The 20,944-nt window shown below is 44.9% G+C and overlaps 1 protein-coding gene across 2 annotated transcripts in view; it reads right to left on the bottom strand.

Moving 5' to 3' along the window:
* The window catches only part of LOC110504194 (collagen alpha-1(XII) chain), a 69,117-nt gene that overhangs the window by 21,880 nt on the left and 26,293 nt on the right, over window positions 1-20,944 (bottom strand). The window contains exons 15-35 of one of the 2 annotated variants that reach the window (XM_036962414.1): window positions 19,780-20,046; window positions 19,272-19,464; window positions 17,867-17,988; window positions 13,888-14,037; window positions 13,599-13,718; window positions 13,078-13,242; window positions 12,672-12,818; window positions 11,803-11,942; window positions 11,035-11,164; window positions 10,204-10,349; window positions 9,444-9,573; window positions 9,099-9,235; window positions 7,203-7,332; window positions 6,903-7,042; window positions 6,588-6,720; window positions 6,439-6,462; window positions 6,105-6,244; window positions 4,311-4,440; window positions 3,895-4,034; window positions 3,536-3,665; window positions 1,556-1,698 (exon numbers count right to left, since the gene is read on the bottom strand). In XM_036962414.1, coding sequence (XP_036818309.1) covers window positions 1,556-1,698; window positions 3,536-3,665; window positions 3,895-4,034; window positions 4,311-4,440; window positions 6,105-6,244; window positions 6,439-6,462; window positions 6,588-6,720; window positions 6,903-7,042; window positions 7,203-7,332; window positions 9,099-9,235; window positions 9,444-9,573; window positions 10,204-10,349; window positions 11,035-11,164; window positions 11,803-11,942; window positions 12,672-12,818; window positions 13,078-13,242; window positions 13,599-13,718; window positions 13,888-14,037; window positions 17,867-17,988; window positions 19,272-19,464; window positions 19,780-20,046 — 2,957 coding nt within the window. The remainder of the gene's footprint in view (window positions 1-1,555; window positions 1,699-3,535; window positions 3,666-3,894; window positions 4,035-4,310; window positions 4,441-6,104; window positions 6,245-6,438; window positions 6,463-6,587; window positions 6,721-6,902; window positions 7,043-7,202; window positions 7,333-9,098; window positions 9,236-9,443; window positions 9,574-10,203; window positions 10,350-11,034; window positions 11,165-11,802; window positions 11,943-12,671; window positions 12,819-13,077; window positions 13,243-13,598; window positions 13,719-13,887; window positions 14,038-17,866; window positions 17,989-19,271; window positions 19,465-19,779; window positions 20,047-20,944) is intronic. The other variant, XM_036962415.1, reaches the window with a different exon arrangement.

Here is a 20,944-nt window from a genome sequence, read left to right as displayed (position 1 = left end):
AACAGCAGGCCTTACAGGGGGATGGATTCAATCAAACTACTACCCCCATACCCACAGAATGAACAGTAATATCAAGGAGATCTGTAGAAGAACAGTTAGGCTAGCCTTCACTGCAACATCCAGATCGGGAAGGAGTACTTCCTGTTTTAAAAATGTGTCAGCTGTATGGGGAAAACAACAAGCATGCCATTATGCTGTTATGACCCGCATGGTCCTAGCAGCTGTGACCCTCCCAGCCTGACAGCTGTTTCATGTGACAACCCTGACAAGCTCGTCCTCACCTCACTCAACAACCTCTTGTGTTGTCACTGCTCAGTGCTCACTGAAAGGGGGAACAAAATTATGCTTTGATGTCAATGATGTAGGACCCATCCAGACAGTCAGGGAAATAACACACTGAGTAACTAACGTAATGTGCTGACAGTTCCTTACAGCCGCCTGGCTCTTATGACCTATCTGACTGACTATCAGTCGTCTGCATGTGTCTGTGTTAGCTCACCCATACTGGATACCAGACACCGCTTGTCTGTGTCTTGCCAACATGATCTCAAAGGGAAACTAGTCTCTTCTCATCTACCTGCCATGTCCTAGTCACCTAGAGTCACATACTATACAAAATATACAGGAGTCCTGTCCACAGCCATCTGGTTTCACTCTCACTTCCGACCCAAAGCACCATTGCATCATGCTCAATGTGTGCTTTTTTTTATCTCTCTGTTTCACATGACTGTTTCTGACGAGCGTCATCAAACCCTTTCTTCGGTCTCTGCTCTGGGTTTAATAGCAACATATTCCTCTCAAGAGGTAAACCCAATATTACAAAGCTGCTTTCCTAATCTGGTTAAAGCATACACCAAATCTCCCAGTGTTTCATTTGATGGTAGGCCGTGACACTGGCCACATGCTGACATGGAAAGCTGGCTCTGGCACTGGAAAAGCCCAGCCCTGAGTCCATCATAATATTCCCCAAGAAACTAAATGTGATGAATTTATTAAAAAAACGAGAGCACCTCTAGCTATCAATAAAATGGAACGGCATCACTCTTCAAAGAACTAATGTTCTTTGACTTTAAATAAAAACAGGGTCTCAGTGTCTCAATGCTTCTCACAGATGTGGCTGTTTGCGCAGTGTCAAGTAACGCTCTATTAGTTGTTTGTGGGGCTTCTCCATACATACTTCATAACTCCAGAGAGGTGGGCACAGCCATGCCAGATAAGGAGGGAAAAAGCCCAGATGGGGTTTCCTGTTTTAATGAATAAACATGAACATCTCGCCTTAAACCAGTACTAGACAGTTAAATAAAACTGCCACCAGAGAGAGAGTCCATGTGGAGCACAGACAGACAGAGCGTTCTTCAACTAACATTAAGTCAGGGGCGAGGTTGATGTTGCTCCGTTCTGTCCCTTCACAAAGAGCTGTAGTGCTGCAAATTAACTGAAGCGTTGGACTCGACCACCCTTGCACACACCCCATGTCCCTGAACTCTAACATTTGACCTCTGACCTGGGGCGGGGTCAATCAGAGGCCCTGTGGGTCTCCTTGGTGGTGACTCACCGACTCGGAGGGCTTGGTGCCGCTCAGGGGGGCGTAGACAACCCTGTACTGCACGACCTCGCCAGAGGCGGGCTCCCAGCGTACGTTCAGGGTGTTAGTGGTGGGGCCGAAGACTTGGATGTTCCTCACTGGAATACGCTCCACTATAGAGAGAGACACAGAGATGGAGGCACGGATAGAGGGACAGGGGAGAGGGGGAAAATAAGAGAGTTGGGTTGAGAACAGCAGCTGAAAATATAAATTAGAGAGTCTGACTAAAGATTTATTGGTGCCTGAATGAGACACTAGGGAATGTTCGCTTGAAGCCATCAAAGCTTTCACTGGGCCTGTGTACAATACATACTAGTTGACTCAACCATTAAAACTGCAGCAAAACACAACATAGTTGGCCAGTCTTCAATACCACACAGACTCTGCTCTAAACATACATCAGCTTTACACTGTACACCTTCAGTAAACAACACTAAAGTACCTACAGTAGCTAACGGTTGCTCAGAAGAAGAGGAGAGAAGGTCTGAAGCCCCCTGAGAAATGCCTTTAAAACTAAAGCAGATGTTTCCAGTCTTTGTACCACTCAGCAATGTACCCTCATAAAGACAGAGTGGGAAGTATATGGCGAGCCTCTTTACTTAGAGACCAGACAGTATTGGCCAGGGACAAAGAAGGAAAGGACTTCACCATGAAAGCACATCATCAACAGGTAGCCCATATCGATGGCCTCCGTCAGAGCAATACATCAATCTCTGAAGTTGAACGAGATGACCCAAGGCCACGGTAAAATGTATCTGTAAGTTTGATTAACAACGTTTGTCAGACTGCCTGAAGAGACATAGATTCCACTGAGAATGGAGAATGCAGATGTAGAGTCCCACACTTCTGATAGAGATCAAAAACTTCAACGCTGTCATTGCTCGGTGTCCCCTGGGGTACGTTCTGATGGGGGGGGGGGGGGGGGATAAGGGCTCCAGTAACAGTAATGACATAAATATAACCAGTCTAGAGAAGACTGCTGAGTTGAATGTCAAAAAAAGATGTCATGCCAGCCCTCTCCCCCCCGTGGTGCTACCACCACCACAACCAGGCATTACACCCCATAAATGGACCCCGTTACCGTAAGGCTGGAGACACCACTAGTGTTGCCAACGCAGAGGAATTCCTTTGCTGTGCAATCAGACCACTAAGGACTGAGTCATACTGAGGGGAGGCCCAGCCTTATAACTGTGGGAAAGTGAAAACAGCTAATAAACTAAATATAGTGTCTACAGTGAATCCCTCTATCAAGCATTGAAGTGGATATTTCAGCTGTAAACACATGAGAAGCAAACCATGTTAGATATTTTTGGCATTGCCTTCAGATATAAAAGGGGTTTGGCTTATTTTACGAGGAAAATTCAGGTACAATACTGGGACATATTTTGGGCATATCCAAGAGTTTACTGGCATAAGGAATAAGCAAGTCAATACAAGGCCCGGGAGTGTATGCTCTACAGATAAGTCAATACAAGGCCCGGGAGTGTATGCTCTACAGATAAGCCAATACAAGGCCCGGGAGTGTATGCTCTACAGATAAGCCAATACAAGGCCCGGGAGTGTATGCTCTACAGATAAGCCAATACAAGGCCCGGGAGTGTATGCTCTACAGATAAGCCAATACAAGGCCCGGGAGTGTATGCTCTACAGATAAGGCAATACAAGGCCCGGGAGTGTATGCTCTACAGATAAGCCAGCTCTCAAAGAACGACGAAACAGACTCCCAACTCGTAATCTGATATTGTAGCCTTAGCATACTGTACAATCTTCTCCTCAGGAAATTCTGAACTAATAGTGGTAGAAATACAATCATGTCGTATTGAACACCGGTTCTTGGTTACATTCCAGAGTGACCATGGTATAGCGTGACAATTACCATGAGAAAAGGGTTGTTGAAGCTGTACTACAGAACATTAACCATCCTCACAGTAAACCTGTACGTGGACTCACGTGTCTTGCCGTTCTCAGACATGCGTTTGCCCTCTCCAGGGGGGTAGACAGGGACCACAGTGACGGTGTAGAGGGTGTCAGACATCAGGTTCTTCAGCACAGTGCTGGTGGTAGTACCAGAGACCTGGGCCTGTGAATACACATACCCACACAACAGTCATATTAGCTATACAGAGCTGATCTGATATAAAACGTCTGGTTAAGGAACAGTATTTCTGCATGTGTGTTTGACTGTCTGAGCGAATATCCCAAGTATCAGTGTAGTATTCTTTTAGCAGTAGATCATGGATTTGATAACGGATGTGTGTGCATTCCATAGTGAAATTCAGTAGTGATTGGTTAGAGGTGGCTCAGCCTACCACATCCTCAGCTCCTCCAGCAGCAGGTACATAGTAGATCTTGTACTGGCGGACGTTGCCCTCGGCAGCCTCCCATTGGACGTTCAGGGTGCTGGTGGTGGGGTCAGTGACCTGGAGGTTCCTCACTCCTCCCAGAGGCTCTGGAGAGAGAGAAGGGAGGCCATAGGATTCATACTATGTGGAATGAGAACCCTGAGGTTCTGATGTTCAAATGCACGTGGAGGTACAGACGTGGCATATGGTAGGTGTGTGAATCTATGTTTTACTAAGACAGTATTTAGGGAACCTTTAACATCTTCATCTAGGCATCAAATGTAACCCTGGTTCCCTGAGGGAGGGAAGGTGCAGCTGAGAGGCCAAAAGGGAACATGATGTAATCGCGAAGGCCTTCGACAGGCCACAGCAAGGTCACTCACTTGTCTTTCCGATGCCAGAGATGTCCTTGCTCTCCCCGCTGCCGTAGATGGCTGCAACGGTGATGGAGTAGGGAGTGTCAGGGGTCAGCTTGGGGAGAAGCACCGTGTTCTTCTTCCCTCCGATCTGCGTCTGTTGGGGGATGAAGACAGATTAAAATTACTGTTCTCACCTGGTCAATGATTGCACTAAGGGCCTAAGGGCTGACTCATTTTTAAATTATTGGATCAAACATGAATGGTTATTTTATTCCCTTCAGATTACAAGTGCATCAAATCATTTCTTCAGCGTGGCCTCAGAAGACATGAACAGGAAAAAATATATTTATTTTCTCATTGGATGTGGATGCCTCTGATTCTATCTTCTCTCCCTTGACAGTTTTCTGTCAGTGTCGGCAACTTGATGGAAAGAATTCGGGTTGAGCAATAGGAGACTGTCAACATCTTTGTCCGAGGATGCAGCGAGCATTTTTGCACTTTGTTTTTGTATGAGCCAAGGTAACTCAATTCTCCAGTGGGATGTGTTGTCTTAGAGGTATGAGTGGGAATTTAGTGCATCGTTTTTTTTTGTGTTTTTTTTTTTTTACCAGGGAGACACTGTATTGAAAGGAACACTTCTGGGTTGCTTCGCCTCACAGAGACGGCTGACTCTGTGTGTGTGTGTGTGTGCGTGAGTGTGGGTTTTCAAGTTATGCTTTGTGTTGCCTGGGGAAAACGCTTATCAGCAGGCAATGGGAAACTGTATGATGGAAGTCATGTTATTTGGCACCAAGACAATTTTCCTTGTACACAAGCATGGAGCGTGTGTCTCCCATTTCCTACACAGACCGGTTGTCACAAATGAAACAAAGCGAGGCCTCCTGAGCTCTCCATACTTGTTGAAAAGCTGTCAGTGAACCAGAAACACTTGGCTAAGCTTGGCTCATTAGCTTCCAGCTTTTCAACAATGCCTCAACGTTTAGCGCGTGACATCATCGCAGAGACCGGTGGACGGATGGCCGCTGGACAGAACTAGGTTTCCCCTCCTCTAATTAAAAAATGGAAAACATTCCATCTCGCATTGCAATGGAAACTCTGAATGGACAAAACACTCACATTACGCTAGCTACCCTTGAACTCCAACATGGCAGACCTATCATACATTACAGACAAGTCTGATAAGAGAGAGAAAACATCTCAAACGGCCTCCATCCATTTGCTGTATCTCTCTCTCTTTGTGTGCCTTTACATCAAACTCTAAGCGCCTAAACATCTGGCATGATGAAAAAAGCCTGTCTGACTAAACTACTATCCAGTTCTAGAGTGGAGCAGCAGCAAGGCCAGACAGCATTGTGTAACCCTGTAACAGTCTGAGGTCAACGACCCCTGGTACCACACTCCCGTCCTGTTACATAAACACACACACACACACAGAGAAACACACACACACAACCCGGCTGAGCCCAGGCATTCCATCTCCACCTCTCCCTCTTTCCTCACTGATAACACTCACTCCCCTGAGGCTCTGGTCAATGTCCCTGACCCACATGTGCTCCTACAATGTACCCTGTCATCTTGATGTTTTACTGGGGGGGATTTCAGTGGGAGACTCTCATAGGTTTATATGATCTGTCTATCACACGAACAAGGTGATTGTGTGTCCTGCTACAAGGCCTCCATGGACGTGATCCTCAAAGAGTTCCTTTTCCTTTCATCATCCAGAGGATGGTTAGAATTAAACAATTAGCACCATGAAAGGCTTGGGACTTGGGACTGTGATGCTTAAGCTGAGCCATGTGGCTACTGGCTGGTTCTTACCGACTGGGTCTTGCCTCCGGCAGTTGGGACGTATGTGATCTTGTAGTTCTGGACACGACCAGGGGCGTGGTCCCACTTGACGTTCAGAGTGGTGGTGGTGGCATTGAACACCTGCAGGTTCTGGGGAGGGCCTGTGGGGGCTGGGAACAAACACAACAACATAAACAACCACTTCAACACACATCCAACCAAAACAGATGATCTTCACATTTGACCTTCTGGATTGTGATAACCTGTGTAAAATTTGCTGAACAAAATGGAATGTATTTGATTCAAATGCATGCTCTCTCAGGGTGCTGTATGGTTTTTCCTTGATTGCAACAAACAAACTTACCAGGCGTGATGATGACCTTGGACACTGGAGAGAGAAACAGAAATATAATGAGCTCTTATTAGTAAATCTCATCGGGCATTGATGGGAATCTACAACTATGTATCTTGATTGATGTGTTGCGGTGGCATTAGATTAGATGATGGACTTACATGTTCTCTGGCTGCCAAGCAGGTCTTCACTCTCAGACTCGTCAGGGTAGATGGCGGTGACGGACACATCGTACAGAGTGTCTGGCTCTAGGTTCTCCAACACATTACTGGTCTCATCACTGTTCAGGATGGCCTGGGAGACACAACACAATGGACCTTAAGGAGCTAGAACACCCGTAAGACTTTAAGCTACCCAAAGCCATCAATTGCTTTGCTTGTAAGGGTTTGTTGACATTTTTGGCCAAATGTTTTGCCTCATTCGACAGGTTTTGTTGTATATTAAAAGATGAGAATCAGTAATACTAGTGCTCTTACATATTGGAAGTTGGTTTCTCCCTTCTTGGTCCAGCCGATACGGTAGAGGGCCACATCAGGGGCCCCATAGTCCCAGTGAGCTCTGAAACTGGTCTGGGTCACCTCAGAGAAACGCAGGTTCTTGGGAGCAGGAACAACATCTAGACAGAAGAAAGGGAAAATTATATTGGTGAGATTGCCATGCCATCAATAATGTTCTTCCTGGTCAGGCCTTACCTACTATATAGTAGTGGGTAGGACTTCCATGGAGTGTAAACCCAGTGTGTTAACCCTGTACTAAGCTGTGTAACTGTACTGTACCTGTGATGGCTGTGTTGAGCATGGGGTTGCCAGCTCCCTCGTCGTAGATGGGTGTAACAGCAAGGTCATACTCAGTCTGAGAGATGAGGTTGTCCAGGGATTTGGCAGTCACGCCTCCGCCCACTTCAAGCTGCAGACCAAGAAATCATCCTCGTTGAAATCAAGCTTCTTTGTGTGACAGATATTAGGTTTTTAAAGCGTGCTTGTATCTACAGCTGAATGACAACTTTTTTTTTGTTTGTAAATGAAGGGTTAGGGTTAGTAATAACGAGTAATAATGTCATCATCAAGGCCACGTTGAAAGGCTTCCAAAGTCTCATTCTGGTCTCGATGATGAGTTCCAAAGAATCTGTGAGAGAACTCTGGGCGACCTTGTAAACATCCGGCGAGACAGTCTGTAAACTTCACTTCCTTCACAGGAAATGTTTAAATCCTCAGCACATCCAGAGGTGGAGAGGGATAAACAATGAACAAAACAAATATTCTGTCAAAGTAGAAGCAGTAGTATGTTTTTGTTTCTTCAAAATGCATCATTAACTTCTCCATTGCTTTTCATGCCTCTGGAACCCAGTGCTGTAAAGTACTTAAATAGAAATACATTGAAGTACAACTTTTTGGGGGCATCTGTACTTTACTTTAGTATTTATATTTTGACATCTTTTACTTCACTGCATTGGTAAAGAAAATGATGTACCGTTTACTCTATACATTTTCCCTGACACCCAAAAGTACTCGTTACATTTTGAATGCTTAGCAGGATAGAAAATGGTCCAATTCGCACACTTATCAAGAGAACTTCCCTGGTCATCCCTACTGCCTCTGATCTGGCAGACTCACTAAAAACAAATGTTTTGTTTTTAAATGATGTCTGAGTGTTGGAGTGTGACCCTGGCTATCTGTAAATAAAAAATAAAAAATAATAATAATTGTGCAGTCTGGTTTGCTTAATATAAGGAATTTTAAATTATTTATAGTTTTACTTTTGATACTTAAGTATATTTAAAACCAAATCATTTAAGACTTTAACTCAAGTAGTATTTTACTGGGTGACTTTCACTTTTACTTGAGTCATTTTCTATTAAGATGACAATTGAGAATTGAGTACTTTTTCCACCACTGCTGGAATCTCATGACCACACCATTCCTAATGTTCCTTAGTCCGGAATCTCTGTCTTTCTTTTGGCTTATTGTTTTTGCATTAAGAGTTGTTTGGGGAGAAACTTCTATGCAAGGGGCTCTGGATCATAAAGCCACAGCAAATGTTCTTTCTTGGATGCAGAAGAAGAGCCCTTCCTGTTTTCTCAGTGTCAGGAAGAGTGCTGGAGCTGCTAATCCAGGCCTGCGTCATCATCCATCAGCTAGCCCAGACCGCTGCCACTTTCTGGGCATGAGGTTAGCCACCGCTCCCCTCCAACACCGCCACGGCATCCCAATCAGACACGTAGATGTGCTTTTCATCTCTTAAGTCCAAAGGAGGGACATGTGATTTGCGTACCGCCATGTGATTTATACCCCAGGATGCGGGGCAGGGACCTGCTCTCCCCATCTCCTGCCGACAGTGGTGTGATCATTCCACCAGGTACCTGGTCCAAAAGCAAAGCCCCAGAGGTCCCCTGCATACCCCTCTCACCAGCTGCCTTTCACATTATGCTATCTAATGTCATACCTCAAATTATCTGTAAGAAGTATCTAGCTCTCTATCCAGGATCACTATCATGGCTTATTATGGCATAAACAGAGAACGGGCTAAGCACAGGAGCAGGATTCTGCTGTCACCAGTAGGTGGGCTAGCTAGGCCTATACCTCAGTCCCAGGGGGAGTATCTATCTAGGGTGCTGAGTATTGCTTTCACTACTGTCTGTATCCAACAGATGTATTGTGACCATTGAGTCTCACCTCTTTGGCTTCTCCCTCGTCAGGCTTATAGGTGATGATGTATTTGAGGACGGCTCCAGGTGCTGCGTCCCAGTTCAACTTCAGGGAGCTGTGGGTAACGTCTCTGACCCTCAGCTCTCCAGCAGGGGGCATGGGCACTATGGAGGGGACAGAGGGACAGAAAGATGGGGATTACTAAATTTCATATTTTATTCCTTTAATCACTTTAGTTCCGTAAACTTGGGAGTGAGGAGCCCTGGTTTACTCTGTAGGAGTAAGGACCTGTCGTCCTTTACCGTCCATGAAGCACAGATAGTAAAACATGAACATGAATGTGAATGTAGAGGAATTCTTCACTGCACGTACGTGTGACTCCTTGCTTGGTGAGGGGGTCGCTGGCTGACTCTCCATGTAGGGCGAAGATGGACAGAGTGTAAGCTGTGTTGGGGATCAGCTGCATCAGCTGGACATCAGTTGTGTCCTCTCCAACTCTTATCTGCAGGGGAGGACCATAACGGAACAAACCTTAGGAACAAACTTTTACAAGGCTTACTGTCATTCAGACAGGCAGTTTAGATTAACAGATTACAAATCTTTGGTGGTGTCCAGTGTGCTGAAACGATCTAAGTGTTGCCAATACTACAGACAATCTTACCCTCTGGATTTGACACCTCCGGGACTAATATCCTGCCACAGTAAGCAAATAAATCCTTGCATCCCTCTGACCCTCAATATTGTGTGTTTTGTTGACTCGACGTCCGTAAAACTGGAGTTAAAACACGGCTCACTTTGTAACTGACATCTGCATGCTGTCAGGAGACATTGGCAGGGGACCGGTGTATTTGGTCATTGGCAGCATGTGTGTGTGTGTGTGTGTGTGTGTGTGTGTGTGTGTGTGTGTGTGTGTGTGTGTGTGTGTGTGTGTGTGTGTGTGTGCGTGTACGTGTGTGTGTGTGTGTGTACGTGTGTGTGTGTGTGTGTGTGTGTGTGTGTGTGTGTGTACGTGTGTGTGTGTGTGTGTGTACGTGTGTGTGTGTGTAGTGGAGACTTTGACTGTGTCAGTTCCACAGCTGGTCTGGCCTGGAGTCCCAGCCAGACCTCTCTCTCTCTGGCCCGGCCTTCTCACCTCTTTGTCCACAGAGGGCTCGGTGGCATTAATGGCACTGTAGAGCAGCATGTAGCCCGTGGCGCCCACTGCCTCCTCCCACTTCACCCTCATGGTGGTGGGACGCTCCTCGTAGATGGTCATCTTCCTCACCGCGCTGAGGGGCACTGGACAGGGAAACAGGGAGAGGTGAACACTGTGAGATTCTAAACACACATGCACACAAACACACACGCGCACACAATACCATCCAAAACGGCATGTTCGCAGTGAGACGCAGTCATGCAGATTTCATATGGTGAGAACTAAACAATGAGTTATTTTATGGCCGCTTTTATGGAGAAATGACTTGCTTCATAAAATCACGCTATTCTAGAGTACAAATAAAGTAAAGCTGAAGAACAATGTTAAAGAAACACTTAATTCTCGCTGCAGAGAGTGAGTGGGCTCATATATATATTTGTTATTACAATGATGCTGTCTTTAAGCCTCATATCGTATCATAAACAAATCAGTTTAGTTTTTTCTTTAATGTTGAACACAGGGACCACACAAGCATCACAGGAACAGGGTGTGCTTAATATACTGGAAGAATGTTTGTTTTACAGTCCCAAAGATGTCCATTAGTTGATCCCACAGGGATTACGTTTGGGACACAGGTATGTTGAAGCACAATAATAGACAGGTACAGTATAGTGCAGGGTTTCTCAAACTCTGTTTTTTGCCCGAGCACTATAGAGCTGATTCAAATAATCAAAACTTAATGATGAGTTAGTTATTTGAATCAGCTGTGTAGTGCTGGAGGGGGGTATAGGATCAAAGAAGAGCACAGAAAAACAGATTAGGACTCACAGGTGGTTTCAGTCCCCTTCAGTGGATCACTGCTCTCCTCTCCAATGACAGAGTAGACGTTGACCAGATACTCAGTCAGAGGGTTCAGGTTGGGCAGCATGGCTGTGGTCACTGAGCCATCAACAAACATCTACAACCAGACAACAAGAGTGCACATGAACCAGGAGAACACAGCATGATTATGGAGAATGACTTGGAATGTCTATTTTACGTAACCAATTCACTTGCATTGGAAAGGTTTGTTTCTATTGGTGGACAAACAAGACAAACTACAGCTATAAGTGTTTCCTGTGTTGATGCATCTGGTTTCAATTGAACCACAATTTAAGTTGTAGAACTCTGGCCAAACTCTACCGTTTTCAACCCAGTGTGCGTTTCTATAAGAGCCAAACACAAAAACAACTTAGATCACATACTAGACCACTGCCTCACCAAACCATGAGAGTTGGACTAAAACACTTTTTAAATGAAATTGGAGTCCCAGGAGTTGGAAGTGGATCTAGCAGCTAGCCTACCCCATGCTAGTACACTGGAGCCAATACCCTGCAGTCAAAGTTAGGTGTGGGGTAAGAATGAATTCTAATGTAATCTCTTTCATCTTTATTCAGCCAAGTAAGTCACAGAACATAGTCTTTACTACAACTTGCTTCCATCCTCAGGCCCAGGGTTGGAGTGACAGAGGGGTCTGGGAGGCTGATAGAGGGGGATTGGCAGAGGAGTTTGGGGTTGGTCGTGGTTACCGCTCGGGTGGACGTTAGGGGTACTAACCTTCTGAGGGCGTCCAGACAAGGTCATGTACTCCACACGGTACTTCTCCACCGGACCTTCAGGGCCTGTCCAGCTGGCACGGAACGAGTAGTGGGTCACCTCCGAGGTCACCAGGTCAGTGGGCGCATCGGGGCCACCACCTATCAGGGAAAAGAGGAGGGTCAAAACAACCCTAAGCATAGGATCTCATTGCATCTTTCGCAGATCTGGAAACAGCTCCCTTGCAGAAAATCCAGGAGACAGACATATAGACAGTCTAAGCCTTTCCTAAAAAATGTACCCTACATACACGTATTCAGTTACATCTTTTGAATTTGATTAAGGAGCAGACTATTTCTCATTTTAGAGAGGAAAAATAAACTATCGGTGGGGAAAGAGGGCTTTAGATTCTAAATAATTTCCAGTGGTTGGCTGGCCTTCAGCTCCTTGTGTTGTCTCCCCTGGTGCACCAGACATGCTACTCTACTGAGGGTCTCCTCTAGCCATGACCTAAACCCTGTTTACATAACTACAGCCTCACACAACACAACACAGCTGGCTGCAGAGATCACCCCCCGTATACACAAAGAGTCTCAAAGTAAAAGTGCTGATCTAGGCTCAGTTTAGCCTTTTAGATCATAATGATTAAGATTATATGTACAGATCCCAGATCAGCACTCCTACTCTAAAATGGTTTGAGAATATGGGCCCAGGCCCCCCCCCCCCCCCCTTATTCATTATGATTTTAAATGCAAAACTGATCCTAGATCAGCACTTTTACTCTGAGACACTGTGAATATGAGCCTTGAGGGATAACCTACATAGCCTATTTAGACTGCCACCTTAACTGTCACGGCAGGGAATGTACAGTAATGCCGGCCTGAATGTACCTGGTCCCTTGACGCTGTTACAGAGGTTGTTGGTCAGGTCGTCCACTATGTCCAACAGGAAGGAGAAGTCAGCCACATTGTACATGTGGATCTCATCCGGGTCAGTGGCGATGGACCTTAGCTCATTCTCATCAGCGTTCTTCACACCTAGGAGGAGTCAAACAGGGACATCCCCTCAGAGCAGGTTGAGAATACATTACAGATATTTAATGAGGAAGATAAGTGGAGAATGGAAAAGGTGTGTAAGGAATTATTCTGGGGCAACTTGAGCATTCACACTGTACTTCAAGATGACAAAGATAACTGCCATTATTTGAGTTAAGACAGATACAAGGAGCTTCAGATGTCCTATCTACTCAAAATAGAGCAAAGGTAAAACTGCCTAGTGACGATGGCTGAGACTCACCAATGGCATACAGCTCAATGCCCTGGTCACGCAGGTTCTGGGAGTTGGCAATGATGTCATCCTGAGACTTGCCATCAGTGACCAGCACTCCGATCTTACGAGCGTTGGGTCTCATCCCAACATTTTCCTTGAAATTGTTCTGGAGGATGTAGTTTAAAGCGAGACCTGCAACGAGAGACGAAACAATTATTCACACTGATTATATGGTTTAATCATTTCTCAGAGGCCTTTCCAACAAGGCAGCTAAAGAGCAAGGAGATTAGGAACAACTCAGTTTTATTCGCATAATGGAGCATACAATTCAGTTTCCTTCACCTTCTGGCTATCACACAAACAGCCCAACCGCCAACAACCAAAGCAGAGGCACAGTTTTCATTTGGAAGTTTATGAACTGGAACTTCTTTCAGTAGCCGTCTAAATAGCCAATAGAAGCTTGAACATGATAGACCTTTAATTAAATGGAACTGACGGTATACAACAGTCTCTGAATGGAGGTTGTGGTTGTAGATTGAGTACAGTACCAGTGAGGGTGTTGCCTCCTTTGTAGGGCAGGTTGGCTACAGCTTCCAGCAGGGAAGCCCTGGTCCTGTGGGCGTTCAGGTGCCACTCAGTCTTGGGGTCACCACTGTACTGGGCCAGACCTAAGAGAAACACACAGAGCTTCTGTCAGATCAGATGCCTTGTATAACCCTCCAACATGATCGTGCCTAGAAAATGACTAAAGAGTGGAGACACAATAGTGTTATCTGCAGCAGGTTGCAGGAATGCGCATGTCCTGTGAGACTTCAGGCACACTGAGGTTTAACCTACCAATCTGGACCCTGTCAGGGCTGATGTCGAAGACTCCCACCATGCGAGAGATGAAAGAGCGGATGGTCTTAAAGTTCAGGCGGCCGATACTCCAGGAGCCATCGACCAGCAGGACAATATCAGCCCGGGCTTTGGTCTTACACACCACATCTGAGAGAACAGAGGTTACAGGTCAGAGAGACAGTACAGAACAGTGATGGGGCACTAGTTATTATCATGCAGTTTCAGGTATAACACAGCTGGAGTTATGAGGGCAAAGGTGTTCAAAATGCATGAGTGAGAAGGGAAGTGAAGGAGTAGAAAAGAAAAGAGGTCATTGACATGACATTGTTGACATGGATTCACAGAACATCACACAGAATTCCCAAACACATCTATATCTGTCTCTTTACAAGCAAGCAGTAAAAACACATTTCCATTCCATTTTCAGGGTTACGAGCCATTTTCATCATCACACATTTCATTTCCAGGTGTCAATATAATGGTTGTCTTCTTTTCTTCCGAGATGATCTCTGTCTGAGGAGTGTTCTTCTCTGGCCACTCCTCAGCCTCTCCCCGGGGGAAGAACAAAAAATAAGCCCTCCTGATGTGATATATACGAGGGCCTCCTTGGTGAGAGCTACTGTGCATTCCTCACTGGCACAGCTCTTCGCTGTGTTCCTGGACACCTGCATGATGAGAAGAAGGACTAGTCCGCAGTCTGTTAAGACCGCAGGTGTGGCAGCAACGCACAGATTGCGCAATCTGCCACTGTTACATGTTTGATTTACAGACTTCTCTTTCCCTCCCCATGCGACCCACAGATAAACAGATGCCCAGCGGAGTGTGAGGGTCCGAGAGTGTCTGAACCGCCGGCCGTTCAGACTACGGTCTGTTTTCGTTAGTCGTAATAAAGAAAATGATCTAAGGCTATCGGACAGAGACAAGAGGGGAAGATTTATTGGCCACGCCAGATGTTTGCCCTTTGACTGCAATGTGCATTTCGCCAAGTCAATAAATTCACGTCCAGTCCCTGTTAATGGCACTATAAATTCAAAGTTAGCTTTACAACTTGTGCATTGCAGCACATGCGTATCTGTCACTCAAGAGAAGGTTATCTTTTATTTACAGGGAGAAGAAAGAAACGTTAAAAGTGGAAACCGGGAGACAAAAATGTTCATTACTGTCTCTTGTAAAATGTGTTCAAAGGAGAGGGAGGCTGATGTACATATTACTTTAGGCACTTTTAGTGCACCTAAACCCCTCTTCTCTCTTACTCTCAGTCCTCCCTCAGGATCAGGATGGGGGATTACATTGAGGAGTACTGGGTGAGGAGAAGGGGGTTATGGGGTGGAGAAGGGGTTTTCTGCCTCCTCTATTAAATTATATTATTGTGGACTGACTGACAGAGTCTTGTCACTGAATCTGCTCTCTATTAGAGGAGGCCTTCTAGGCAGCTGAGGGTCAGGACTGGCCTCTGGAGCCTTCCTTAAAACACATAACATTTTCCTCTCTCTCGTTCCTCTCCTAACACTCACTGCCCTGTGCCGTGCTGCGCGCTCACACCCGTGAGGTTGTAAAACATTTATAATTGCAAACAGATTATATATTTTTGGGTCAATTCTGCTGCTCTTAGCTGCTGCTGGATCCAGAAAAATAAAAAGGAACCCAAAGTGACGAAATGATGAAAAAGCGAGCAGCCAACAGATGGAATAGTAGTTACATCTGTTATTTGGTGAGACAATTAGCTTTGAGGAAAGGCATTTAGGGCAACTCGTCTGTTTTTATGGGGAGAGGGATTAGAACGTATTTTCCTAACGAAAAATGGACAGTGTGATATATGTCCCACACTTCGGTTATGGCCGCAGAAGTCACAGCATATAATATATGTGCTGTATAAATTCTTAAGTATGATGAGGGAGATTAGAAAAGGAATTTCAAATCATATTGGTCATTACCCATTGGGCACATACACTGGTTGAATCAACATTCTTTCAATGTAATTTGTCAACGTATTGTGACGTGGAATTAACGTGGAAATGACATTGGGTTCGAAACGATGGGGTCCTTTGTTGGGCAAATCAGATGTCAATGTAACCAACATAACCCCAAACTCACTCCAAATATACAAAACAAAGCTCTTTCCATGACAAAGACTGACCAGGTGAATCCAGGTGAAAGCTATGATCCCCTACTGATATAGCCTGTTAAATCCACTTCAATCAGTGTAGATGAAGGGGAGGAGACAAGTAAAAAGCCTTGAGACAATTGAGACACGGATTGTGTACAGTATGCGTGCCATTCAGAGGGTGAATGGGCAAGGCAAAAAATGGAAGTGCCTTTGAATGGAGAATGGTAGTAGGTGCCAGGCGCACCAGTTTGAGTGTGTCAAGAACTGCAATGGTGCTGGGTTGTTCACGCTCAACAGCTTCCCATATGTATCACGAATGGGCCACCACCCAAAGGACATCTAGCCAACTTGACACAACTGTGGGAAGCATTGAAGTCCACATGGGCCAGCATCCCTGTGGAAAACTTTCGACACCTTGTAGAGTCCATGCACCGACGAATTAAGGCTGCTCTGAGTGCAAAAGTGGGTGCAACTCAATTTTAGGAAGGTGTTCCTGATGTTTTGTACACTCACATGTTGACCAGACTGGACACGTCGCGTGCACGAGCGTCGTAAATTTAGAAATCCATGTTATTCAATTATTGCACCCACACTGCTCGCACGCGCCAATGAGCGTCTGCGCTGCCAAGGGCTAAAATAGAAGTCATTCCTATTTCTGACGCAAATCACGCTACAAGTCCTGCCTCTCCCATCTTAAATTAGCTAGCAACAGCAAGTCAGCTAAATAGGACAAATTAGCTAGCAAGTGCAAGCTAACTAGCTAAATTGCCATGCATGTTGAATGCTTTTCGACCTGTCCCCAAATTAATGTAATTGGTTCAGAGTTTGTTTTGATATTTTAACCTGCGTGTCGTGATCGCGTTTGGTGTGGGGGGACAAAATAAATGTATGCACGATAGTGCGCGATGGTGCACGTGCACAGCCGGTTTGGATTCCGTGTCAGTTTACTTTCACATACAGCTTGTGTAAGAAAAGTTAGAGGAGTTACTTCAAACTATTCAATGTTATTTATGTTGTCTACGCTAATGAGTACGGAGCTGATCGGTGTCTGACATGATACGTGTTGACATGATAGTTCAGCTGAATTGAACACAGCTTGTTTCCAAACCTTAGCAGGGTACATAGAGGATAGGCATCTGGATGGTAGACTTGTTCTCAGTGAAGTGCATTACCCTTCATATACCAGTAGGAGTCACTGTTAGGCAAAACTGTATCGTTGAATCAAACATACCATTTTACTATCAACATTGAAACAAGGCCAAATAAAATGTCTAACCAACTATAAAATTCAACATAATTTCAACCACCCAATATACAGTATATTGAATATAGGAGCATTTTTTTACATTTCTTTGAGGAATTTTCAACTCAATTTCAATGTATACATAGTTTTAATGATGATGTTGAAATTAGATTGATGTTCAAACCTGTTAGTCAGGTTGAGTCAATGTATTTAAGTTGAAGGTAAGCCATAATTTCAATGTTTACAATACTGGTTGATGACTTGATCCAATGTATTTTCCACATTTACTCCACATCACAAAACATTGACACATTTCGGTGAAACAACGTTGATTCAACCAGTGTGTGCCCAGTGGGTAGGGTTGTTGAGTTCTTTGAGGAAAATGTGTTGTTTCACTTTTGCCTCTATAAAATGGATCACAGCTTGTTTATACGATTCCTACAGACTAATATTCACCTTATGCATGACCTTTTACTTTTCAACATGGCCGCTGTGCCTATTAATTGGCTGGGCATAAAGTGAATACAGTACTTTACAGTGTAGTCTCTTATGTAAAAAGTGCTGTGTGGCTGGTGTTGCTGGCTATATGATTAATCATGTAGGAGGAGTTTGAGAGGAGGCATTACCTCCATCATACAGTGGTGGTTCAGGGGCGTCAGAGAGAGTGGTCTTCTCCTCACCAGCCAATGGCTGGCTCTCTCCCCCCTCGAACATTCCAAACACACTCACTGTGTACTTGGTACCAGCCCTGTGAGAAAACAACTAAATCAGTTACACTTCATTCATCTCAACAAGTTTGTCAGTTTGTCTGAGAGAAATTACTGATAGACGGACCCAACAAACTGGTTAAATAATGAAAAAGCAGCACAGTTCATTCTATCTTTGCAAGGCAATACAGTAACTGTGACAAACCATCTGATATACAGTGCATTCGGAAAGTATTCAGACCCCTTCACTTTTTTCACATTTTTGTTACATTTACAGCCTTATTCTAAAATGGATTAAATAAAAACAATTCCTCAGCTATCTACACAGAATACCCCATAATGACAAAGCAAAAACACATTTTAGAAAAACAGAAATACCTTATTTACATAAGTATTCAGACCCTTTGCTATAAGACTCGAAATTGATCTCAGGTTCATCCTGTTTCCATTGATCATCCTTGAAATGTTTCTACAACTTCATTGGAGTCCACCTGTGGTAAATTCAATTGATTGGACATGATTTGGAAAGCCACACACCTGTCTATACAAGCTCCCACAGTTGATAGTGCATGTCAGAGCAAAAACCAAGCAACGAGGTGGAAGGAATTGTTCGTAGAGCTCCGAGATTGTGTCAAGGCACAGATCTGGGGAAGGGTGCGAAAATTGAAGGTCCCCAAGAACACAGTGGCCTCCGTGCTTCTTCAATGGAAGAAGTTTGGAACCACCAAGACTCTTCCTAGAGCTAGCCGCCCAGTCAAACTGAGCAATCAGGCGAGAAGGGCCTTGGTCAGGGAGGTGACCAAAAACCAATGGTCACTCTGACAGAGCTCTATAGTTCCTTTGTGGAGATGGGAGAACCTTCCAGAAGGACAACCACCTCTGCAGCACTCTACCAAACAGGCCTTTACGGTAGAATGACCAGAAGGAAGCCATTCCTCAGTAAAAGGCACATGACAGTCTGATTGGAGTTTGCCGAAAGGCACCTAAAGGACTCTCAGACCATGAGAAACAAGATTTTGAGAGGATCTGCAGAGAAGAATGGGAGAAACTCACCAAATACAGGTGTGCCAAGCTTGTAGCGTCATACCCAACAAGACTATAATCGCTGGCAATGGTACTTCAAAAAGGTACTGAGGAAAGGGTCTGAAAACTTATACAATGTGTGATATTTCAGTTTTCTATTTTTATAACTAGCTAAAATTTGCGAAACCTGTTTAATTGAATCTTTGAGAATAAGGCTGTAACCTAACACAATTTGGAAAAGGTCAAGGGGTCTGAATACTTTCCGAATGCACTGTACTTTACATTTCAAAGATAGACCTACCTGAGCTCCTCCAGAACCACAGTGTTGTCATAGGGTCCTACCAGCAGCTCTCCCAGGTCTATATCATTTCCAATGGGGTGGAAAGTGACTTTGTAGCCCTTGACTTCCCCTGGAGCGGGGTCCCAGGTCACTCTGAAACTGGTCCTAGCAGGCTCGGAGGTCTGCAGGTTTCTAGGGGCTTTGTACGGTGACACTGGAACAGAGAACATGAAGATTTGATATAAGCAGATGACTATATAAGCAGATGACTATAAAGTGGAAGTAAAATTAGGCTAAACATTAGGCTAAATATTAGATTATTACAGGTAAAATGCTAGTTCTTAGCGGCCTCTGGAGACCCATTTTCTCATGGCCTATCGTAGATTTAGTAGTTGATGATGATTGATGATGAGTACATGATACAAGTCTGCATAACCCTCCAGCAACTAGCTACTGCACAGGACTCCCCTAAGCTAACGCAAGCAGCACAGAGCACAGTTCAGTTGTGGTTAATGATAGACCAACGTACGTGTGGTTCCTACTCCTTGCCTTGCTTTTCCTTCTCCCTGCTTGTACACAGGCAGCACCGTGATGTCGTAGGTGGTCATGGGCGTTAAGCGTCTCAAGATGGTGTTGGTGGTACCACCAGGCACCTTGGTAGCCAGCTGTCGCCCTCCCGACGCTGGCTTGTACGTCACCCGGTAGTTGACAACGTTTCCGGGTGCAGGCTGCCAAGTCACCTTCATGCTTTTCTCCGTCTCCTCGGAAACCACCACAACTTTTCCGGCTGCAGACACTGGGAGCGCAAAAGAAGGAAAATTAAACACCAATGCTTGATGGATTGATAACGGTATTATGGTGTGTTTGAGTTTGAGCAGAGAGCAGAATTGAAATGCATGTCAAATTACTGCCTACATTTCCAAATGGTACAAAGCCATAACGGCTTGTTGGCAATCTAAACATTGGCATGCTTGGTTAGCTCTGAGATTTTTACTGAGGTATCGGTTCAGTTTTCATACGCTTGTGAACACAGATCCACCCAAACATTGTTTTATATCCCAGTCAGAACATACACTGACCAGACCCACTGTGCAGATTTCCATACTATGACCCCAGTATGTCTTTGGTGCAGGAAGGACAAGTGTGAATTGTCAAAACCCTTAACGAGCTCAGGAAAATATTCAGACAGCTAGACTTCAGAGGGAGGAGTTTTATGGATGGAAAAAAAGCAGCCTGTCCAAGTTTTCAGTGTGTGGCTCAACCCAAATGGACCTGTCCTGTTAGCACAGACAGAGAGAGAGCTTGTGGTTCTGGAGGAGGAACTAGCAGGGCGAAGTGACCACGGATAAAAACCATACAAGCCTCTGGAGGTGCCTGAAGGTTGTTTTTGGTGTAAATTGCACATGTCCTGCTTGCCAGAATCAATAAGCAAAACGATGGAGCGACATAGCTTTCCATTAGCACATTTTGTCTCGCAAAGCAGCGGATAAATTCCCCAATCGGGGCAAGTTTCCGTCAATGTGCTTTTCTCACTTCAATTGGTTGCTGTATCACAAGGAGAGTGAAGCACTGTCTACTCCTGTGTCTATCTGAATCCACAGCCTCTCCTGATAACTGGTAGCAGGTGTGGCGTATTGCGTCATGGCCATATACTATATAATACACACGTCGTCACCCTGATTACGAAAGCATTT

The sequence above is a fragment of the Oncorhynchus mykiss genome, chromosome 25, assembly GCF_013265735.2.
Source record: "Oncorhynchus mykiss isolate Arlee chromosome 25, USDA_OmykA_1.1, whole genome shotgun sequence".
NCBI classification, from domain to species: domain Eukaryota; kingdom Metazoa; phylum Chordata; class Actinopteri; order Salmoniformes; family Salmonidae; genus Oncorhynchus; species Oncorhynchus mykiss.
This window is presented reverse-complemented; position numbering and strand designations above follow the sequence as displayed.